The following is a 23,618-nucleotide window of genomic DNA, read 5'->3' on the forward strand; positions in this document are numbered from 1 at the left end:
AAAGAAATAACGGTTACCGGTTCATGCCGAAACGGTTCGACCCTCTGTTGTTGATATTGCACAGTCAATGCAATTCAGGCCTTTTTTTCTTTCACGTACCATCAACTTCGTACTTGCTCGCGCACTTTCCCCTCCAGACAATTGAACACTATCACGCTCTATGTAACAACAGGGGAAATGAATGAGCACCAATGTAGCATTGGTCTGTTGCTGCTGGAGGCGCGAGCGTGTGCAAGCTGACCAAACGAAATGTCATTCTCGACAGCTTGCAGGGGATATAAAATGACTTAGCCCTTCCCTAGCTGCGACTTCATTGGAGCAATCAGGCTGCAGGAGTGCTCCACTGCGCAACAGCGAAAGCTCACACCCGATGTGTGCAAACTTTTTGCATTTCATAATTTGTTTAAAAGGTCCGACACCTGCAAATTATTAATACTTGACAAGTGTGACCGCAGGAGCTGCTCAGTGGCTAAGCCGTTTGCTAAGCCGTTTGCCCAACTCGCTACATTGCTTCTACTGCTACTCGTTCCGGAGGGGAGTACTGCTGTGGAGGAATTAAAGAGCGTCTACCCAAAAAGTCCCATCTCATGCTCCACGTGCCAAATTTCCCTTTCATTTTGTAACCGCATTATCTGTTATAAGATTCCGCAATGTAGCATACGGAACGATGGTAGGGGTTCAGGCGGTACGATGACATACTGATTGTAATGCACACTTTCGGTATCGCAAAAGGAATTCAGTGGTCAGAGCAATAATGCAGTGACTGAGCATTAACTAAAGCTTACTTTTAACAAAAGTGTGGCTAACACATTCGATAAGGTGACAGCTAACAAATTATTCAGGGTGACCAAATATTCTAATTCATTGGTAGTATTTATGTGCCTGTTGTAGGATTTTTCTGTTTTGTTACAAATATAAAACATGTGCGCCATTGGTATTAAGCACTGGTATTTGAACACGCCAGTACGCAGGACTAAATTTAAGGCTTCAAGGTTAGCGTGATGGGCGATTGCATAGCGACAATTGCGATTTCAACAAAAAAGGAAAGGACAGAAAATATATCCCACCGTCATATCTCTTGGCGTTGGCTTTATGAATAGTTGCTAGGACAACATAAAGACTGAGCGATAAAGAAGGTGGTAAATCGTCGCCACTTCATGTGTTTTTCTAATATCTCCTAATTGTTTAAAGTTTCCTTTGCAATTGCGCCACTGCCCTTGGGGAGCAGCAGCATTTTGAATGTTAGTTTGTGTTTTGATTTGACGGTCGTTTTAAACTAGTAAATGTTTTTTTTCTAATTTCAGTGTTAATTCAACTCATCGAACCGGTTCGCGAACCGGTTCAAGCTCCCGAACCGGTTCGCGAACCGGTTCGGTACGTGATTTTGTCGAACCGGAACTGAACCGGAACGAAATTATTTCACCCGAACCCGAACCGTAACCGAACCGGTATTTTTTCGGTTCGACACCCTGATATATATATATATATATATATAAGAATTGGCAGTGCAGTGAAGAATGCCAAGGAGAGCAAAGGGGAGTATGCGGTAGGTCATTTAAACAGATAAAAATTTTTGGAAGAAAGCAAGAAAGTTTAGAAAAAATGCTGCGCTGGCTACCACCCTTAAGCACAGGCAATAAATCCCTTAACATAAATACCCGAGCAAGTGGAGGGGAAAACCAGCCCCGCCGGTGTACACAAGGGTATACGAGTGCTCCAGAAGTAGCGCCCTGAGAAGCTTTGATGTGGAACTTGCGCCCTGATATGGAGGACCTGTCTTGTCGCAGCACCCAATGGCGTTGGCGCGGCGACGGTCGGCACGAGCAGCGGCAGCGCCCGGGACGGCTCGCACTGCGACCTGTGCGGCTGCACGCGGCCTGCGGTGCGCTGCGACAAGTGCAACCGGCAGGTATTCTGCCTGTCATGCGACGACATGTACCACCGGCACCCGCGCCGCAAGAGCCATCTACGGCGTGCCGTGGACAGTGTGGCCGGTGGTAGGCCGGCTGTCGCAAAGATGCCACCGGTTTCCCAGCGGGTCGAGGGCGACCCGTCGCATATGCCGGTGCCACCGCCACGCAAGAAGAAGTCGCTCTTCAGCGCCTTCAGCCGCGGTCCCCCATCTACCAACCACCAGCAGTCGCCAGAAGAGCACGAGGTATTCCCCATGACGACTCTCACTCACTCACTCACTCACTCACTCACTCACTCACTCACTCACTCACTCACTCACTCACTCACTCACTCACTCACTCACTCACTCACTCACTCACTCACTCACTCACTCACTCACTCGGTCAATCAATCAATCAATCAATCAATCAATCAATCAATCAATCAATCAATCAATCAATCAATCAATCAATCAATCAATCAATCAATCAATCAATCAATCAATCAATCAATCAATCAATCAATCAACCCGTGACATAAAATTTCATGAGTGTCGTTTCAACGGTCGCAACGCTTGGTCGCTATAGAGAAGGCCGAAAGGAGCGTCCTCTTGCATTGTGGTTGTTGCTACTGCTTAACCGCAGCTGCCTCGCTTTGTGCAGAGGCATCCGGCGCTGCCGAAGAAAGAGTTCTCGTGGACGGACAAGTTCGGCAGCATCAAGCGCTTCATGGCCAGCCGACCACTGCCCCCCGTTCCGCCGGAGGATGAAGGCATGCCGCCGTCACCACGTTATCGCCGCGACCACGTTCCCCTTAATTACGGTAAGAGGCCTCGTGCACCCGAGAAGCTGAAGTGAAGCCTTAATGGTCCGCGCCCTGGCTTCGCGCTGCTCTTCTTGCTTAGTTGCGAGATCCTTCGGTTTGTTACATTGCGCCAGACGGAAAGGGTGAGGAAATGCCTTGGTGCATTCGGGACTGCGTCTCGTCTGTCGGGGCAATGTCCCCAGTCTATACAAAGTCTATGCACTGCATTTAGCCACCATGCAGGCAGCCGACCTGGCGAGAAACAGCCGAGCACACTGCCCTGGGCTGCTTCACATTCCCGCAATTCTTTACTTAACGTTAATAACCCGAAATTCAGACATTTCAACTGATGTAGGCTCACGCTTTTCTCACACTTCTAGCAATAAATAATAACTCACATTCTTACATTTCCCTTTACCATGTAGCAACGCAGTTCATGCTGTTTTAAATGTTCAAGGAAAAAATAAAACAGTAACGTAGTATGGCGCGATGAACGCAAGACGGGGCCCCATAATCGCGACCGTAATTGTGCATACGTCTTTAATAAGGCCCTTGCGAAGACGGCGACAGCAGCACGGCACCGCTAGTACAATTTCGCCTTAGGCGCCACCGGGGATCCCGGGATACTTGGCTGTCTTCTAGGAAAGCGGGGGACCACAACCCCAAGCTGAACTGAGCAAATAAACTTTATTCACTCACTCGCTCATCGCACGTACAGCCCTTTACCTCGGTTCTGCATGGAGCCGAGCTGGGGAACGTGCGTCGTAACGCCGGTGTGGCTACAGTGACGGTCGCGACAACACGGCCTGCCTTGCTAACAATCCATTACTAGCGACGTGTGTCTGCGTTCAGGCAAGAAAATATAGCGATGTTATACTTAGTGAACTCAAGTTTGGCCAATACTTCCTAGGCACGCCTAGCCCGCACATTTTGCCAGTCTTTTATTGCCCGAGCCCGAGCTCGCTGTTGTGTGCCCCTGACTGGCTATGTTCACGTGATTGGCAACTGGCGATCAACGCGTCCGCGGTGGGGCCTTGAATCTGCAGTTGCAAGTAATTTACCTGTACTTATCCTGGGAGGTCAGGAGCAGGCGCATGGGCTGCTTTTCTTGGTTTTATTCATAAAACGCGGTTGAGTCTGTGATCAACTGTGAGGTAGGCAAGTCTGCGTGCCGAAGCGTAAGCTTTGAACCTCGTTCTAATATTTTTAGTTGTCACGTGCGTCTGACTTTGCACTCATTTTATTTTTATGCGCTGTTTCTATGTATGTATAAATATGTATACACACATCAATGATGATGATGATGAAAAACGTTTATTCAGTATCAATCAATGGGTTTTTTAAAACCCTTGCTAGGAGTCGGCCAGTACCCCTTGGGACCTGGCGGCTGCCTGAGCTTGATTGATGATTTTCCGTTGGGCTTCTAGGTCTGAGCTTAGCATCAGAGCCTGAGCCTCCCATGTATCTATGGTGGGTGTGTATCTGTGGGCACGTCCATATCATATGGAACATGCTTGCCAGGCTTTCGCAATGTTTGAATTTGGGTTCAAATTGACTTGGATAGAGTTTACTAAGCAGTAGCGGATTTGGGTATAGGTTCATACCTGCAATTTTCGACATATTGCCTCTTTCTTCTTGCTGAGTTTGCGGTCTGCGTCCGGGTATTCTTTTCTTGTTAACCTGTAGTATTGCGTTATTTCTCGGTAGGTGAACATCCTGTCTTTTTCAGACAATATGTGTACTGTGGAAGGGGTGCCTGAGCCTGTCTGGGAAGTGAGTCCTCAGGCGAGCTCATTTGCTCCTTCATTGCCTCTGGAAGCCTGAAGGGCCGGGGTCCAGATTAGTAAAACCTGATGGTTCATTGGGTTTTTTGCAAGGATTCTGACCCCGTCAGCTGATATTCGTCCTCTGTTATAATTGTTTATGGCGTTTATGGAGTCGCAGATAATTACTTTGGTATTTTTTGGACGCAGCTTCCAGCGCTATCGCCACTTCTTCCGCCGTTGTAACGGACCTATTCCTGATCGCGCAGCATGCGCGTATGACCATGTTATCATCGGACGCAACCACAATCTTGTCTCTTCTGCGATGGTATTCCGCAGCATCAGTCTATAATACATCGCACCGTCCTCCGTACTTCCTCTGTAGCGCTTCAGCCCTGCTCTGTCGCCTATCCTCATGGAACGCTGGGTTCATGTTCTTTGGAAGGGGATGGATTCGGGTACTGTTTCTGATGCCCGGGGGATTATCCTCTTGCGGGTCGGCTGTGGTTTCATGAGGGATACTGAGTCTGCTTAAGATATGCCTGCCTGCCTTGGTTGACAACAGTGTTTGGTGCTGTGCAAGTCTTGCCGCTCGATCAGCTCCTCTATGGTGTTGGAGATGCCTAGCTTCATGAACTTGTCCGTGGAGGCACATATGGGAAGTCCTAGGGCAGTTTTGGTGCTTTTTCTGATGAGCGCGTCTAGCTTGTCCTTCTCGTCCTTGTTTAGCTTTAGATATGGTACTGCGTACGTGATTCTGCTGATCACGAACGCTTGAACAAGTCAGAGGAGTCATGTCTGAGTTGTTTACAATTCTGCGAATGATCCTACTAGTTTGTTGTGCCCTGCAGTCTAGACGAGTTATTGTCTCATTATTTCTGCCGCTGGCTTGAAGCCATAAGCCAAGTATGCGGATGGTTTGCACTTTTTGTATTTCCTTTCGGCCTGCTCTAATCTGGATAGTCGGATTCCGGTCACTAATCCTTGACCCTGGCGTGTGAAAGACGAAAAGTTCAGGCTTTTCCGCTGAGCATTTCAGGCCCTTTCCCGAGAGATATTCTTCAATTTCGTCCACTGCCGTTTGCAAAGTTTCCTATATTTGGCCGTCGTTGCCCCTTGCTATCCAGAGGGTCACGTCGTCTGCGTATATGCTGTGATTAAGATTTCCTATTTTCTCGAGACGTTCAGGGAGACATCAAAGATGCCGTCCTGATTTTGTGTGTGTGTGTGCGTGCGTGCGTGCGTGTGTGTGTGTGTGCGTGCGTGCGTGTGTGTGTGTGTGTGTGTGTGCGTGCGTGCGTGCTTGCGTGTGTGTGTGTGTGTGTGTGTGTGTGCGTGTGCGTGTGCGTGTGCGTGTGCGTGTGCGTGTGCGTGTGCGTGTGCGTGTGCGTGCGTGTGTGTGTGTGTGTGTGTGTGTGTGTGTGTGTGTGTGTGTGTGTGTGTGTGTGTGTGTGTGTGTGTGAATAAGCATTTCGCATCAACGGCGACTCCTCAAACTTTCTTTCTTAAGCATTAATACATCGACGTTCCATTGGATTCGTAGTTTTCTAACTAATCAGCAAAAATTTGTATACGCAACCAACTATTCACCTAACCACCTTCCCGTAATCTCTGGTGTGCCACAGGGCACAGCACTCGGACCCTTACTTTTCCACATTTTATAAATTACCTTCCAGCTAATATTTCATCAAATATTCGCCTGTTCGAAGATGACTGCGTCGTGTACCGTTCAATAAAAAACACCCCTGATATCGCTATACTAATTAACCTAATCGAATTATGGTGTAACGATTGGTAATGTCTTTAAACGTAAATATAACATCGTTAATATCTTTATACCATCGGCAACATTATCAGCAAGCGACTTACACTATTTCCGGATCCGTAATTTCAACTGCAGAATCCTATTAATACATCCGCGTAACATTCTCAAGCAACCTCACCTGGTCGACTGACGTGAACAACGTAGCATCCTTTGCTAATCGTGCGTTGGGCTTACTTCGTAGGAATTCAAAACTTGCTCCCTCGTCAGTGAAGTTGATAGCTTATACCACATTTGTGCGCCCTAAATTAGAGTACGCGTGCTCGTTTTGGGAACCTCATCAATATAATCTATCTAACTTACTCGAATCTATACAAAATCACGCGGACCGCTCCATCTACTCTGAGTACTCTATCATTCCAGCGTTTCCGAACTTAAAGCTCGTGGTCACGTCGTCCTATTTCCAGACTCAGCCTCTTTCACAAATTTTATCACGCTTCTTTTAACGTTCCAGCTATCTTGCCTGTTCATCGATTGTCCAGCCGTACAAACAATCGCCGAGCCGTTTATCCACCGCCAGCACAAACTACCGCTCATCTTCGCTCCTTTGTTGTTGCAACCGCACGGGACTGGAACAACTTGCCTGCATTTGCCGTGCACCACTCCGACCCACATCAATTCAAGACTGTTGTTGAATCGCTAATCTGTTGCTTATTATGCCCATCCCTCATGTAATACCCCGACTGGGGCCTTTGAGGTATAATAAATAAATAAATAAATAAATAAATAAATAAATAAATAAATAAATAAATAAATAAATAAATAAATAAATAAATAAATAAATAAATAAATAAATAAATAAATAAATAAATAAATAAATAAATAAATAAATAAATAAATAAATAAATAAATAAATAAATAAATAAATAAATAAATAAATAAATAAATAAATAAATAAATAAATAAATAAATAAATAAATAAATAAATAAATAAATAAATAAATAAATAAATAAATAAATAAATAAATAAATAAATAAATAAATAAATAAATAAATAAATAAATAAATAAATAAATAAATAAATAAATAAATAAATAAATAAATAAATAAATAAATAAATAAATAAATAAATAAATAAATAAATAAATAAATAAATAAATAAATAAATAAATAAATAAATAAATAAATAAATAAATAAATAAATAAATAAATAAATAAATAAATAAATAAATAAATAAATAAATAAATAAATAAATAAATAAATAAATAAATAAATAAATAAATAAATAAATAAATAAATAAATAAATAAATAAATAAATAAATAAATAAATAAATAAATAAATAAATAAATAAATAAATAAATAAATAAATAAATAAATAAATAAATAAATAAATAAATAAATAAATAAATAAATAAATAAATAAATAAATAAATAAATAAATAAATAAATAAATAAATAAATAAATTGAACAAAGTGGTCGAGAGATATTATGTACCGCCATTCTCCTTGCGTCGCGCTAACATTGCCGCCGGAGCAGGAGGCCGGAACACCCCTAGGTGGTGACAAAATGCATGCGCGCTGTTTATGAATCCACCTAACTGCGGAAATGAAAAAGGGGTAGGCCGGAGGGGCCGATGTGTCAATACCCGGGCCCGCGAACATAAATTATTTTGAACAACAGGTCTACGGCGCACCTGCCTTACTCTGAACTTAATTGCAAGCCGGCATGTAACCATTATATTATACTAGGAAAGAGCTGCAACACAGTCGTGCGGAATGACTCGAAGCCTATCACATCGGGAAAAAAATTCACACTGTACGCGCAAATGAAACATCGCTTGTTCTGCGAAATATTTAGCACAATTGTTACAAACGCTACGGCAATGCGGGTTATAACAATGGGTTTTTGTGAAAGCAATGTGACCCTAGCGTGTGTAATTTCCCTTCGCGCTTCAGCATATGCGTCCTTTTGTTTTTTCCTTTTTTCCCGACGTAAAACCAGTTTGGAGGTCGGCGCCGCCTCGCTACCTCTTTCTCTGTCCCGTTTCAGTTGTGCGCTCCTTGATATTTTAACCGTGCAAAACCAACAATGCCTGATATGCTGCTTTGATTAATAACAGGGAAGCAGTGCGACGGCTTCCGATGTAAGCTCGGGGGTGTAAAGGTTGTCGGCACTTTTGTAACGGGAGGCGCCGAGCTGAGACAAAGCAGTGGTTGCGAGCAGCCCGAAAGCGGACCCGTGGAGACACGGCGGTTCTCGACGGCGGATGCTGTCAGGCACATCCCTTGGCAACCTTGCGCAAAGAGAGGACAAGGACAAAATTGCCATTCCCAACGCAGAGAGCCAGCTCAGTACTACCTAGACGGCGCTGGGCGTGGAAAAATCAAGAAGCAGAGAAAGCAGGCGAGAGCGGGGATAAGCAAGACTGTAACACTAAACCGTGCTTTTTGTAACGCTACCACTGTCTTTTGGCGTCTGCTGTCAACTGTTTTCTTCTGCTGCGCCTCGAAATGTCGTGATTCCTCCTGTAGGGACCGCTTGGCTCTTAATGCCGGCTGCCAGCGATTTCTCGGGGCTGGACTTTCCCGAAGGAAAGGCACGAAAAAAAAAAAGGCATTAGCGAGAAATGAGAACGAGGTTCTGTGCACACGTCTGTGAGGCGAAAAATGGGTTGGGTGGCGAGTTTTTTTATGTTAGAAATAAGGCAATAAATTTTTAAAGGTTCTTGAAGAATAGCTAGAATGCTGCGCTGTATTTATTACATCTTTAATTAGCCGACGCTACAAACCTGCCCGTTTCGCCCTTGGTGTTCATTGGCCGCGCACTAAAGCCGCGCTGCAAGAAGCTGGTGTTGGTTTAAGTTTGCCAGTCTGGAGGGGCGGACGTTGACATTAGCCAAAAGGCCGAGCACTACTGTCAGTACGTCGCGGTAACGTCAGGTCAACACAACACACCTTGTGTGGGCCGCCGGCAATTCAGGAAAAGTCGGGATAAACTCTACCATCCTTTCCCAAAGAAAGTTGAGAGAAGCGCGAAAGCTTTCTCCCATCAAAACTGCGTCAAAAGTGTGCCAACACGTTCGTTAAAAGGGCGTCCAACCATCGCTGAGAGTGCGTCCAATCGATCGTCAAACCTCTAAAGACTCATACTGCAAACCAAGAACTAACGCATGCGACATTTTTTTTTTTTTTTGCGCACTAAGTAAACTCATCTGCGAACGGCCTAAATGCATACCGACAAGTGGTTTATGAGATAAAAGTATACTATTGCACCCCGTCTTCATGATCGACGAGTGTATTGCAATATCTAGAACCGTTCCTTTTTTGGCGATTTTCAAGTAAGCGTTTTGACACATTGGAAGCCCCGTTTTAAGCACGCGCCGTGTGTCCAGGGATCTTATCAGAGCTTTTCGGCCGACCAACCGGTCTATGGGGAAATGCATTAGTTTTTTTTGACAGGACGCCATCGGTCCCACTAGGAAAGCTTTCGCATTAAAATTCTTTGGCTGTGTTGCAGATTCACCACCAGTGGGGGCACAACGGAGGCATAACTGTCAATGCTTTCATAGCTTCTTTATGTGCCCCTCCATGTTTTCTCATTTCTGCATCGCGAGAACAATAAGGCGACTTCCGTTCTTTTAAAATAATAAGTGGCTCTGCAGGCTTTCTGCTGCTGGCTACACGTAGATTGCGAATACATATGGCTACGAATGCTGGTTTAAAAGGGGATGAAGAGTCCAATGAAAGCATATAACAGCGCGGAATCTCGCAGGGCCTCAGAGTTGCCGTTTTAGGGGTTTTAATGCATGAGCTGAGCATAACACAGGCATTGCTTGGCTCAGTTGGTGAAGAAACGGCGTCCCCACAGATGCGTAACAAGAACCTGTCATCAAAATTACCACTGGCTGTGACGCGTCGTGTGGCTGCGAACGGGGTTATTCGGTGGCCTCACTGGTATGTGGTGGGCAGACGTTTGCCCTAACATAACGCTTTGAGGTAAAATATCGTCGACCGGTACCCGCAGCTTGACATACGATGAGTTCGAAGTTGCTCGAAGTGTCGCTATCGGCTCAACGTTAAGGTCATATAACGCTAACAATAAATATAGGCCTAACAACATACCCGCTCAGGTGAATTGGCCAGTGTCAGCGAAAGCTGCCGTTAGAAACTCGCATTCGTTCAATTAACCATTTCCGTTTGGCTGCAACATACATAACCACCCGGATTTCACACATACCTACTCGAGAGTGTTGACCAGAGACGATGACAGCTGCTGTGAGAAGCTAACGGCACATGCACAACTTCTAATTTGGCTGCGGCGCTCACATTCAAATCCACAATTCTCACGTATACCCACTCAGCAGGATTTGCCAGTCACGATGACAGCAGCCATCAGAGGCTCATGACCAATTCCCCAATTCCCAAAATGGACTCGATCGCTTGATCTTTCTTAGACAGTAGGAAAATTGCGGTGCACTATTTTGCATGCATGGCAATTTTATTAATTACATAGCGTGCTTCGCAGTAGCTTTGTGAAAATTACTGCTTTTTAAGGCTAACAAAATATAAGTTTTAAACTCCAAATAGAAAACCAACGTTTTTTTCTTTCGCACACGCGTCGCGGCCTCTGAAATTCAGGGCTTGTGATGTGGTTATATGCCCGAAAGCAACGATTACAAAAATCACGCGGTTAATTGTTCATCGCGAGTACTTTTCTTGCGAAGTGCACTATAGAGGGGGATAAAAGTTGAGTCGTGAGTTTTTTTTTTTTTAAATTCGCTGCTTAGATGTACGTGAAGACCACTTCTACAGTGAGCTTATGCGACCAGGGGGACACAGAATGAGGTGTTAACTATTGATGTCGGTGGCTTAATTAACTAAAATTGAATAATTAACTTCTTTGGGACTGCAGTGATCAGGCATGTTTGTAGTGAAAAGTTAGACGCAGTCGTGTTTCTACGCAGTTTCATTGGTCAGAATTCTTCTAGCGCATCTTTGCTCCGAGATATCCAACTGTGAAGTTTAATTGCCGTTCGTATGATTACGCATGCAGTGGGTACCGGCGCAGATCTCATCTGTTTTGTTCTGTGCTTCGATAGCGGTTCCGAGTACTGCAGATTGCGATGACGCCAGCCAAGACAGAAAGGGTGCCAGTTATCACTTTTGCCTATACCTCCACCCCGTTGTCAAACTAAACACCGTACACAGCAGGCACGCCACAAAGGGGAGGAACTCTGCACCTGTCCCCACTGCCTTGCATGCGTAATAATGCGAACGGCAATTAAACTTCGCAGTTCGATATCTTGGAGCAAGGATGCGCTATAAGAATTCTGCCAAATAAAACTGCGTAGAAACACGACTGCATCTAAATTTCCAATACAAACATGCCTGCTCAGTGCAGTAAGAAAGAAGTTAATTATTCAATTTTAGTTAATTAAGCCACCGACACCAATAGTTAGCACCTCATTCTGTGTCCCCCTGGGCGCATAACCTCACTGTAGAGATGGTATTAACGTACATCTAGGCGCCAAATTTAAAAAGAAACCTGTCGACTTAACTTTGATCACCCTGTATATTGTTTCATTACGGAGATCTCCGGGAGGCATCGACGGTAGGGAGAAAATTCGCTCCATAGCCAGAGGAAACCAATTAGTCCGGAGGGCTGCCTTTTAAACAGGCTAGTAATAGGCGGAATACGGGAGAGCAAAGGGGACCTGTTGTACGCGTGAGCGGTGGGTCTATGCGGGGTAGGGAAATGACAGATGGAAGGATGCAGAGTGAGAGCGAAATGACAACAGTTAGGGACAGGAAACGGAAGAGGGAAGTGTGTTGCGGAAGTGGAGGTGCCGCGATCGTTCTCCAGGCCTAACGGCGTCGTACGTCCAGTAGGAAGGCTGTCTATTTGTGTGTGTAGCATTTTCGCGTCGTTATCACCTGGCTCTGGTTGTCCCGCGCAGCCGTCGAGATAGGGAAAGAGGGAGAAAGGAGGCTGCCGCAAAGACGAGCGAGTCCTAGCAATCATTCGTCGCATACCAGAGGTGGAACAGCGCGTCAAAATAACTGCTCTCACCAGGAGCGTAACCGTGGTCGCTCCACTTAGCGCGAGCCCGAGAGGCATGGAGCCTGCGTCTATCGGAGCGAATGCAATAGGTTCGCGCCAGGGGCTCATTCCCGCGGACCACCGCTACACTTCACCGATTCCGCCCACGCCCCACATTCTGCGTTCGGTCTGTCCGCAAGCCGGCCAGGAGGGGATCGGTTGCAGCACGCACTTCGTTGAAGCCGTGCCAAGAAGTTCGACGGAAATACCGTGCGGCCAACTGTGGCCACTGTTCCCGCGGGTTAGCGCCTGACGGCGTGGCTAGCGCGTACGCTGCCGGCTGCTTTGGCACGTCCAAACGAGGGTGCAGCTGTCGATGGCTGCCCAGCGCAATTAGAGACGCGTCGAGGGGAGCGACCTTACGAATTCGGCGTGTTTGTAAGTCCCGACACCCTCCCGGCCCGCCTTGGTCGCAGGTTGCCGTTCCGGCTCACGATACGCCGCGTTGACGCTGGGACCCATGGCAGAGGCGGCCCACGCCGGCTTTAATTCGCGGTTGCAATCGCCATAGCACAACACGACTTCACGCGGCTAGCGCGCAGTAAGTGAACTCTCCAACGCGTCCGGGGCGCAGCGACGCAAAGAGGGATGGAGCTCGAACGCATGTAGTATGACATTTTCGCGGTAATTTTGAGTTACGTTTACACTCGTCCCTACAAAAGAAAGAAATCTGAATGCTGATTTGACCGCAGATTTCTATAAAGGGATACGGCGCCTTCGTCTTGTTACTTTCTCCGCCGGTTCACTTTAGAACAACTACGACCAATTTCTGAGTAAAATAATGGCTTTATGTAAAATTAGGTCATTCGAAATCATTACGCCGCATGAAAACACGAAAGATGAAACTTCGGTATCGCAGCATTTAAAGCGGCAATAAAGACAATGTTACGCTTAAAAGAACTGTTCTTTAGTAACTTACGCAGCTCTAATCTAGGCACAAAAGACCTTTTCTTACTAGAAAAAAAAATGCAAGAAATAGGGTGAAAAAGCTTCGAATTTCTCGCGCTACATGACGTCAGCAGTGACGCAGAAGAGGAAGCAGAGACGCAGTAGACGCAGTAGATGGAGCACTGAAACATAGTTACGAGTGTGTTGACTGCACGTTGGCATTCAAGTGATACGATCAAATGGAACTGGGGGCCCCACTACAAAGGCACAGTCACGGGGCCATGAGGACACACAACCACTTTCGTTCAATCATAAGGCTGCGTTGTCCCAACAAGAATGATACCAATTTGGGTGCAAACTCCAAACAATCAATCTACATGATGCAGAACAGAAGTAGGGGCGATTCATGAACCCAGCCACTTTCTCGTATAGTCCTTATGGCGTCACGGCAGCCGCCGACAAAACCACCGACAAGAACCATGACTACCATGGTTCACAAATTGTGACTATATACGTAATTGTAGTGGCACCTCCAGTTTTGTTTGCAGTGAGTGCCTTCAATTCCAGACCTTCGCTTCTCCTCCATCAATCGCTTCATTCTGAACTTTTTCCCGCCATTAGACTATTTTGGTAAATCTGAGATGCCTGACCATACTTTTCGAGGAGTCGCTGGCTTTGTGACAGTTTCTTTTGGGATTGTACAGTCTGTTTCTAGCCACCTGCTTGTCGGCAAGCCTGATGTCTGCCCACCAAGAGAGGGTAACTTCATACCTGCATTCGACTTCATGAGAGTGGCTTCAAAGTCGCGCTAGCATATTCACCGGGAGTGTCGTCATCCAACACATCGGTGACTCCAACGCCCTCGACCTCCGGAGGGCTTCTGAGAGCCGAGGAAAGTTCGAGCTCCGGTCCCGTTGCTTTTATAAAGAACGATCGCTTGGGCACAATTTATGATTGCCGATTCTGATCCCCCTCGTCCTTGGACTGCCCATCCAATATGGATTAACTGCAGTTACATTTTCTGGCACTCGGTAAATCCTTCCGGTCATTGCAGACCAATACAGTAAAACCTCGTTAATTCGGATCTAAAGAAAATGAAAAAATGTCCGAATTATCCTAATTTCGAATCATCGAATGAACAACAAAAACTCACACTTTCAATTCTTTTATTCGATACCTTTACCATACCATACCTTAGAAGAATGCCGTGATGCTTGTTTGTTTTTTTGCGGACATGCTCAGCGGAAAGGACTAGTTTGCGGGCATGCGACAATCCCTCTAGCGCAAGCGTATTGCCTGGAACATCGTAGCAAAACTCCTCTAGAACGACGAGATCGTCCGCGGCTCCTTTTGCGGTACCACGCACCGGGCGTAGCACATCGCACGGGTCTCCTTCGTAGGACGCCTCATCCGCCACACACAGGGCAGCGCTGATGATCTCGTCATCGGTCAACTGGCCGAAAACTCGTTTAAGTCGCCCATCCTTGACTTGCCTGTCCGAATTAACCGGTTCGCGTGCAATTTTGTGTCCAATGAGAGGATGTTTGTTGTCATAGGGCAATGTACATTTTTGAAGGGAGGGCGTGGCAATGACGAATTATCCGAATTTCCGAATAACGGGGGCCGAATTAACGAGATTCTACTGTATAGGTTTCGGATCCCAGCAGGATGTCGACTTCGCGGTCTCTCCGTCCGGTTGTATCTTCAGTAACTGGGAAGCCAATTTCATCTCGCTTACTTAGAATGTTTTAGTCAGGGCTAGAAATGTCGTGTTCCTAAATCTTCGGCGTTTTCACAGTGTCTACCTCAATTTTGGGGTTGGTGAGTCAGCTACTAAAAGTTACCACAACTCTACAAAATGTGCGTTTTTTTGCTTCCACCGCCGGAAACGCTAACCACCAGAAACTCCGTTTCGAAAAGTTTGCAATTAAGTTCCTGTGACACCTGTTCCATTATAAAGGCGCGTGAGCTGTCACTGTCAAACATTAGCCTGGCAAACCTTCTCTGCTTGTCATACTCCAAACCCATGCTCGCACGGTTTGCAGTAAGGCTGCTGGACTCATTCTGCTCTTTTGCGGTGTCTGTAGACTTGCCATGGCGTGTTCGAATCCTTCTCTCACTGCTTCGTTCGAACGGAGACGTATGCGCTCGCGGCGTGTAGTCGGGATCGCATACGCTGGAAGAATTGACACCTGCCACGACTCAGTATGCGCATACATCCTTGCGGTGTGGTTGGGTCAGAGTGCACCGGAAGCATCCTCTGTCTAGCTGAACGAACATTTCTGCTGTGTAAGCTCTGTTGCCTCACTGCAGTCCTCTGTGTTACGCTTCTTCAACTTGCACAGAAAGCATTCTATTCCTGTGCATCACAGCGCTGCCGCTGATGGCTGTCGCAACTTGGTAAATGCCACCTTGCCATGTTCAGTGTATAGGAAAGCGAGTTGGGGACTTACCAGCGACGTGCGGTCGATCGATGCTGGCCTTTTTAAAGACGATAGTCTTTCTTGGGCTACTTAAACGCAGACATTTTGGTCTGTCTGTCTGTCTGTCTGTCTGTCTGTCTGTCTGTCTGTCTGTCTGTCTGTGACTCGATTCAGACAACCGGCCAAAGTGAAACAGAAACTCGATTCACGCGCGTCTCCGCCGCATGGCAGCGCCGGCATCGAGGCACCCAACCTGGAGCAGTGGAACACGGTAAATTTAAATTGACTAGAGCAAACCTCTATCGTGTTACCTCGATTCCCGGCCGCAGCGGCCGCTTTTCTTATGGTGGCGAAAAGGGAAAACGCCAGGGTGTGTGAGATTTCGGCGCACGTTAAAGATCGCCAGGTGATCAAAATTATTCCGGAGCCCTCCACTACGGCGCACCTCATCGCCCGTGTAGCGTCGGTGCGTTTAACCCCACAATCAATCATTTAATGCAGTTATGCATTTTACGTCCGCCTCGACTTCAAAGGTCAAACGGAACTTTGAACGCACGTCTCACGAGGAGAACCATCAGAGCAGCCTTACGCGTATGCAAAGCTGCGGAGCTTGGCAACCTGTCTGCCAAACGATACCACCGTCCCGCTTCGAATCCGATTTCGCGATATGCGTCGGCGAAGATTGGTGATTTCGGGAGCGTACGCTGCTTTCGCCATAGCAGCCTTCCCCCTCTTCTCTTCCTGTCCCCTCGTGGCGGCCGCTCGGCTGGGTCGGGCACGACAGTACCGCTACGCCTAGCCAGCCCGTCTGCTTGCGGGTGTTCTTTCTTAGTGGCCTACTCGACTCAGTCTGTTTCACTCCGGGATAGGCGATAACTGGCGTGGAAGGAAAAGCATATTCACACGCCCCCCCCCCCCAAAAAAAAAAAAAAGAAAAAGAAAAAAACGGCGAGTGGCGGTGCATTCACCATCAGTCGCAGATAGTTTCGTGGGTGATAATATGTATGTGTCTATGAGGGACTAAGGGTTCGATGCATAACTTCGGCCATCGAAAGATAGCCAGTGACTGCGGCTTAACCAAATGTACACTGCCTCTCCACGTCTCATTTATTTATTCAATGGGTGCCAAGTCGCTCACTTCATAATTGGGCGCCGAGGTATACACAACGAATACTCTAAGCTGTCGGGATGGATTTTGCTAGACTCACTCGCCGACCTGACGCAACTGGAGCGTTCCTTTAGCGGCGGCCCTTTCGAATATTAAAGGCTTTTCAGGCACCTCTTTCTGATTTTTCGCAAATAACTCTACCGGCATTTCTCAGTGTTTCGATGTTATAAAAACCCCCAATGACTCCGGCGTTCCAGAGTACCACGCATCGGGCGACAAGATACGGCAGACGACTGTCTGCATTGCAATTAATTCAGTCATTCATTTTGTGGCCTGTCCCCGACAGGAGAAGCGTATCCAAAGAAGGGCGGAGGGAGAGAAGAGGGTACCTCAGCCACTACTACGAAATGTGGGCTCCAAGTATTTAGACGTACAAGCTTGTGGAAAACTGAACGTGGTTCCCTTCTGTTTCTCCTTTTCAATCCAGTGGCAGGGGTGAGGGCAAAACTGGTGGAAACGCGCCGTTTAATTAGGCTAAGAAACGCGTTGCGACTTGTAAGTGTTGCAGACGTACAACTAGCACCTACGAGTTACTCAGCGACTGCCATGCAGTCTGGCGAAGCGCTTTAATCGCGGCTTGCGACCTGTTAGAGCTATCGCTTGACAGCGCCCCAAGATATGTAAATAAAAGGCTCGATTAAACGAAAGTCAGCCCCCCCCCCCCCCCCCCCCCCCCCCCAATCTCCTTCACCAACCAAATTCCTGGCCATCTGCAGCAGCGTCCTGTAATAACAACTCTGCAGGTTTTTTTCTGGATAATGACAACAGGGAAAAGAATGACCATGCTGCGCGCCATTGGCTGTAAAACACATTTTATTTTATACAACGAGGTGATACAGCGGCCAAAAAAGACAAGCATAGGGAGGATAAGATTAAGCCAAGCCAGGACAACGCTGGGGCCCGTATGAGAGCTACGAAGCATAGAAGCAGGAAGTAGAAGGTCGGATAGGTGGGGCTTAGTCATTTCGAAGGCACGCGCAACAGGCAAAAGTAAGTTCGGCGATGGAGGGAAAAAACGTCTATTCTCTCGTGACGGCCGTTATACACAATCTGAGGCAGAAACTCTGGCCAGAATACGTTGTACCGTTTCCCGTACGAGACAGAGGAGGCCCTGTGTATTTTAGTGAAAAGGTAATATTTTAAAGAGGGTAGTCCTTCCCAGGATATATACTTATGCGCGAAAATTTTGGTCTGTCTGTGTGTCTGGCTGTCCGCCTGTCTGAGTGACTGTCTGTCTGTGTGTCCCTCAACTCAGCCTCCCGGCGAAAAGTTAGAAGAATTTGTCCACAAGAAGTATATATTAGAAAAACCGTTAAAAACTACTACAACTGCTGGTGTAAGTCATACACGTCCCCATTATTTAGCGCGAACGAAACCTCAGGCATTTTTTAGGCAAATTTTAAGACCATAGCCGGGAGTTCCCGCGTCCTTTTAGTCAAGAATATTTCAGTTTGTTTTCACGATAGCAAGGCAAAACAAAAACAAGAACAAAAAAAAAACAATGCGTTAAAAATGGCGCAGGTAGAATCTAGCTTGTGCGAGATGAAAGAAAACACAAAAAGACCAGAGTTCACGCTTATGCTGTTTCAGGCAGAACAAGAAACAAAAAATAACGGAACTGATGCGCGCTGCCACAAAACACGGTGTGCGAGTAGTGCGGAGACGGGAAAACTGAATTGCATTGAAAATCCCTCCCTTCAATTCATCACGATATGAGCGAGAGTGGAGAGTAGAGCGTGGGGGGCGGGAGCGAAGAGCGGAAAGGGGGTTGCTTGGCAGGGGCAGCACCCGCCAGCGTCTTTCAACGGCGTTCGCAGCGAAGCAAGCAGATACGCGGACAATTTTGTACGTAGATTTAATGCGGAACCGGCATTCTAAATGCATCTCTCTTTATGGTAACGGAAATCGCATTTTACCTCTGCGTACAGACGAAAAACGAAAGCGAAGCGCGTCTGGAGCTGTTTTAGTTTTGTTTTTGCGGTGCTCCAATAAGGAGAAAGACCAAACGTAAACAAAATCGCACTCAGTGTGTCAGAGTGAGTGACTCGTTTTCTTTCTTTTTTTTTTTTTTGCCCGTGAACAGGCATGGTAATCGTGGTTCGTTTGCATTTTGAAAGTAATACGGAAGTATGAAACAATTTAAATGGTGAGAAAAATGTCGTTTCGAATTTGTCTAAAAAAACAGTCGCATCAACCATTTCAGTCAACTCTCTTTAGTGCACCGTTAAAGAGGCCAGGCAGACAAGACACAAGTTTGGTTCATTCGAATGATTGTCTCGTTAGAATCATACTAACACCGCTTCTAACGCACACTTCGCTTAAATAAGCTATATAATTAGGAAAAAAAGGGAATGGCCTTGCGACCCACTAGCTCATTTCCCGCAACCGAACCCCTGATGTCATATGCCCAGCTGTGCCATTGTCTGAAGCCGGCAAAAGCAAACGCAAATTAGGCAGGGTTTATAAGCTTGCCGAACGAGTTTTTTGCGCTTAAATATAATGCATATTCATTTTACAACAGTAAGAATGGTGGGGTAAACTAGGAAATTTACGAAAATACACGTAAACATAGAAGCACCGATGCGCAGTGCTGTTGGTACTAGGCGCACTATGCTTTTGTTTAAGCTGCGCAGCAGTGCGCCACTTTGGAGTTGTCTTGCACGACACTGACTGTATGGCGTAAGCGACGTTGTCTTACGTCACCCTGTTTGTCGAGCATACCCCATGTTTCGGGAAACGATTACTTTCTACGGGAACAAAATCACGCCAGGTGCAAATACGGTAAAAAACAAAGCAACGGCGGACAATGGTCCGCGGCTCAGTATGATAGCGCCATCTCGGAGGACTGACAGTAAGCAAGGCTGCAGAGCCTAATGACGGACTGGAAGTTCGTTTGAATACTCGCCCTTGTGAGTTCATGGCAGACGTCACGAAAACACGCGATGGGGGGGAATCAAGATTTTAACCTAAATTGATTAATTCCTCAGTGAATACGACATCGTTTGCTGCCGGTGAAGCACTGGGGGCGCTATAAAATAAGAAATCTTTGGAATAAAACAAACTTGTATTTTGTCTGCATGGCCCCTTTAAAGAGAATCCTTTCCCAAAACTGTCGTCGGCGTTGCTATGCGTGCGCAGTGAACGTGGACCCGAATCCGCCCGCGGTGCCCCAGCGACCACCTCCCCGGCTGGGCTTCCCGCCGCCTCCGCAGCAGCACAGCCGAGACCGCCGGGACCCTGCTCACGTGGGCGCTGGAGGCGCCAGGAACGACCGAATGGTGCGAACCCAGCTTCCGGGCCAGCCGGCGTGCCGGCCTACTTGTACTGCACTGGCTGTGTATTTGGAGCAGCAGTACGTTGGAAAAAGCGCGAGCCGACACCCAATCGAGTTCCAGTTCGACCCTCCAGGCTTGAAGGACCGCCATGACGTCGCTGGTGGACCGCTCAGTCATGTCCCCAGAAGGCTCTGCAGTTCGAGGCCCTTGATCAAGTCCCTGTTGAGATGAAGCTTTGGTGGGAGAGGGCGAACATAAAAGGAGACAAAAACATAAAAAGAAAAAAAAAAGAAAAAAAAAGAAAAAAAAAATGAGAACGTCCCAACAAGCAATAGAACCAAACTTAAAAACCAAAATACTTGGGGATGCCACGAGCGCACTTTACATGACCGCCGATGGTTTCTTCACTTTTGTTTTTGTTCAGGGGCATGGCAAAATGGCTGATCGTCGTGGTGAGAGTATTGAAGCCGCGTAAGGTTGTTGTGTAGTTTTAGTCGGCATACAAATAATTATCGGCTGTCACTATTTGAAGGTAAGTGAAGTTAGTGACCTCATAATATCCTCTTGCAAGCCGTATCTTTTTTTTTTTTTTTTGCGGAAGGGTGCCGCGTTCTCCATCGCTGCAAGGCGTGCACTAGCTTGTTTAGATGCTCTAGAATGCACCATGTCGTAGCCGAGGCCAAGCAAGATTGCATGGGGTCACAGAAGGACGAATCTGCCTTGCCTTCAGCCATTTTTTAAAACTGGACACAGGGTGATAATATATTAAGAAATAGTTTTCTTAAATGACCTACAGTGCAGAGAGATATTGGGAAAACAGTGAACGCTCTCTGGTGTGGTTGCAAACTATCTCTACCATGTACGAAAAAAAAGGCAACGCAATGATTTCCCTGTGTTGCAACAACGTAACGAGTAAACGTAAATACTAGTTCAGTAAGTAGTAGTTGAAACGAACAGTTTGGTTCGTTTTACTCTGCTTCGCACGGCCAATTTAGCTACTGTGGTTGGCCGAAACGGAGTCCAAGGGTCAGCTATAGAAACTTGGTGATCAAGGGTCGTCAACGGGGAAAACTATTTCAAATACAATGAAAGGAAACTTTGGGGCTGCGGACAAACAAATGCTACGGGAACTGCATTTTAACGATTGTCACTGGTTGCAGATGGCGCTGGACGATTGGGACGACATTGGCTCGGCCTCAGGCAGCAGTCACGGAAGCGACGAAAGCTGGGAGCCCACGGGCTCCGGTCCGCCCGGCGCTGAACACCGGTACGGACCGCCCTTCCGGAAAATGGGCCCACCAGTGGCGCACCCGTCGTTCGGCACGCAGCTTCGCAAACACAGCTCGCCGCACGCCTTCGCCGGCCACAAGAGGTGAGCACGTGGCCGCCTGCTTCGTATTGGCCTCGAGGACATACCGTGGCGCCACCTATGAGTGACGTCACTTGTAGTACACCGGGTCGTGCTGTCGTCTGCTACAACACAGTTCCTGTGCGTATGAGACCGTGTGTTTTTTTTTTTTTTTTTGTGACCACCGTCTCCCCCCTCCTTGTGCATTCGATGCGAATTACCCAAAAAAGTGGTCTGCAGACCGAACATAACAATCCGGGCAAGCAATTAGCGACTGGCTCGTTCCCGGCGACACCGCCGCGTTTAGGTAGTTGCTACCATCGCAACCCACAGCTCGTACGCAGCCAGCTAACGCCAAGGACGATGCAACTGAAGCCAAGAAAAGTACGCTGTAAATTCATTATGAAATACTTGTGACGAGACATGTACGAGACTGTGTGTGTATGGGAATACCTTGTAACAGCGACGGAAACGCGTCGCTCACTTGTGATCTCACCGTGCGTTCTGCTCACATTGCCTGGTAAATTAATGGCTACGCGAGAACGGTGATCGGATTGCTTCGCCGCACATGCTTAAACGTGCTGCTGTGATCTAGTTTATCTTAAGCAGTGCCTCTTTCCCCTACGATATTTTTATAGTTCTGCCCGGATTTGATTAACGATCGCTGCAGTAGCATGTACTCTGCACGGCTATGTTTACTTTTCGCGACAACTTATCCGCAATGTATAAATGGTATGAACGCGAGTTTTCAGCGCCTTCGAGCGGGTTTGGGCATGGCTATATTTACTTTTCATTATGATCTCGGCATGAGAATTGAACCTGCCTTTCTCTAGCATCAATTTCGAAACCCACGACTGCTTACAGAAGGCGAGGCTGTGTTCGAGGCAAAACACGTCGTTAATGATTTGCGGTAATGTGGAGTTTTAGAATAGAAGAACCGAGCGTTGAGGGCCCCCAAGAAGTTAAAGGAGTACTGACACGAAATTTCTCGCTTTCAGTTTTTATGCTGTAAAGAATACCAATTGGCCCAGTAATTACGAAAATCGAACCGAAAGCCGTCATCCGCCAACACAGAATTAATTATAGCACGTTTATTGCAATCAATTTCAAATTTGGTCGCCGCGCGGGAAAATGGCCGTTCGAAGGCCAGCCTGCAAGCGGGCCAGCCTTACGTCACTGTCTCACTCGTGACGTCAGGGACGTTTTTCTTTGCGTTCCCCGCATCGTCTGCTACGATTGCACATGGTCCGCACTCGCCCGCGCAGTCGACATGTCGTCTGAATCGTCAGACTCGGATGAGTCGCTGCCACCCGACAGACAGAACAACTTTATTTGGCCAGGCGATTAGGCCGGCGATGTCTTCGCCGTCGTCCGTTTTTTAATATCACTGCGGCTCGAACCAGCGCAGACCGTGATAGCAACAGCTTGTCGCCACTCTTCTAATCAATCTGATCGCGAAAAAGAAGTTCCACATGCGAGAAAGTAGATGTTAGTGTGTTGAAAAATGGTGCTAGGGGTTGTTATCAGCGCTGAATTTAAAAGTGGCGTTCAGATATTCGCCGCGATGGTAAGCCTACGCTGACCGGAAGCGTAGGTTCGGCGCTCCGACCCAGCACTGCCGGCACCGCGGTGCGGCGAGCGGCCGAAAGATGGCGCCACCTGCGCGCTAGAATCAAAACAGGCCGCGGCAGATGTCTTGGTTACCGATCGCTGAAACGGAAATTATTGCCAAAATAAAGCTCCATATGCGAAAAAGGGGATGATAGTGTGGTGAAAAGTTGTGTAAGGGATGGTCATTCGCAGTTGTACAGATACCAGCGATCAAATAGTCGCCACGATACTAAGCCTGAAGTTCCCAACACCCAAGGTGACCCGTGCAACCCCGAGCCCGCTGGCTTGGGCAACAGTTCTTGCGGCCGCCGCCGCGCACGAACTCAGTCCACGTTTGGCGCTGCATGTCGTCGCGTGGAAAATAATGCATCTTGGCGTCGTCGTCTATTTGCTCGGACAGGCTTCCACGAGCAGTACTTCGCATACCGCGAGCTTGCCATAGCACAACTTGGGCGAGCTCGGCGGCGCGCACAGCCGCGTCGCCGCGGTGCCCGTCGACATCGCGCACCGCGCGGTGCCGGCACCGCGCAGTTTTCGGCACTAGTGCAAGGGAACACCATGCGCCGGCCACGAACTGAAG

The 23,618-nt window shown here is 47.3% G+C and overlaps 1 protein-coding gene across 3 annotated transcripts in view; it reads left to right on the plus strand.

Annotated features, from left to right (window-relative positions):
* LOC144155295 (uncharacterized) overlaps positions 1–23,618 on the plus strand; it is a gene marked incomplete in the record, with an annotated part of 200,835 nt that overhangs the window by 88,972 nt on the left and 88,245 nt on the right. For all 3 annotated transcript variants that reach the window (XM_077686636.1, XM_077686638.1, XM_077686637.1), the window contains 4 exon segments: positions 1,788–2,158; positions 2,556–2,715; positions 19,943–20,082; positions 21,240–21,451. In XM_077686636.1, the coding sequence (XP_077542762.1) occupies positions 1,788–2,158; positions 2,556–2,715; positions 19,943–20,082; positions 21,240–21,451 (883 nt within the window).

Source organism: Haemaphysalis longicornis, unplaced genomic scaffold (assembly GCF_048455015.1).
Source record: "Haemaphysalis longicornis isolate Haplotype H1 unplaced genomic scaffold, Haemaphysalis longicornis Haplotype H1 scaffold_1, whole genome shotgun sequence".
Lineage (NCBI taxonomy): Eukaryota > Metazoa > Arthropoda > Arachnida > Ixodida > Ixodidae > Haemaphysalis > Haemaphysalis longicornis.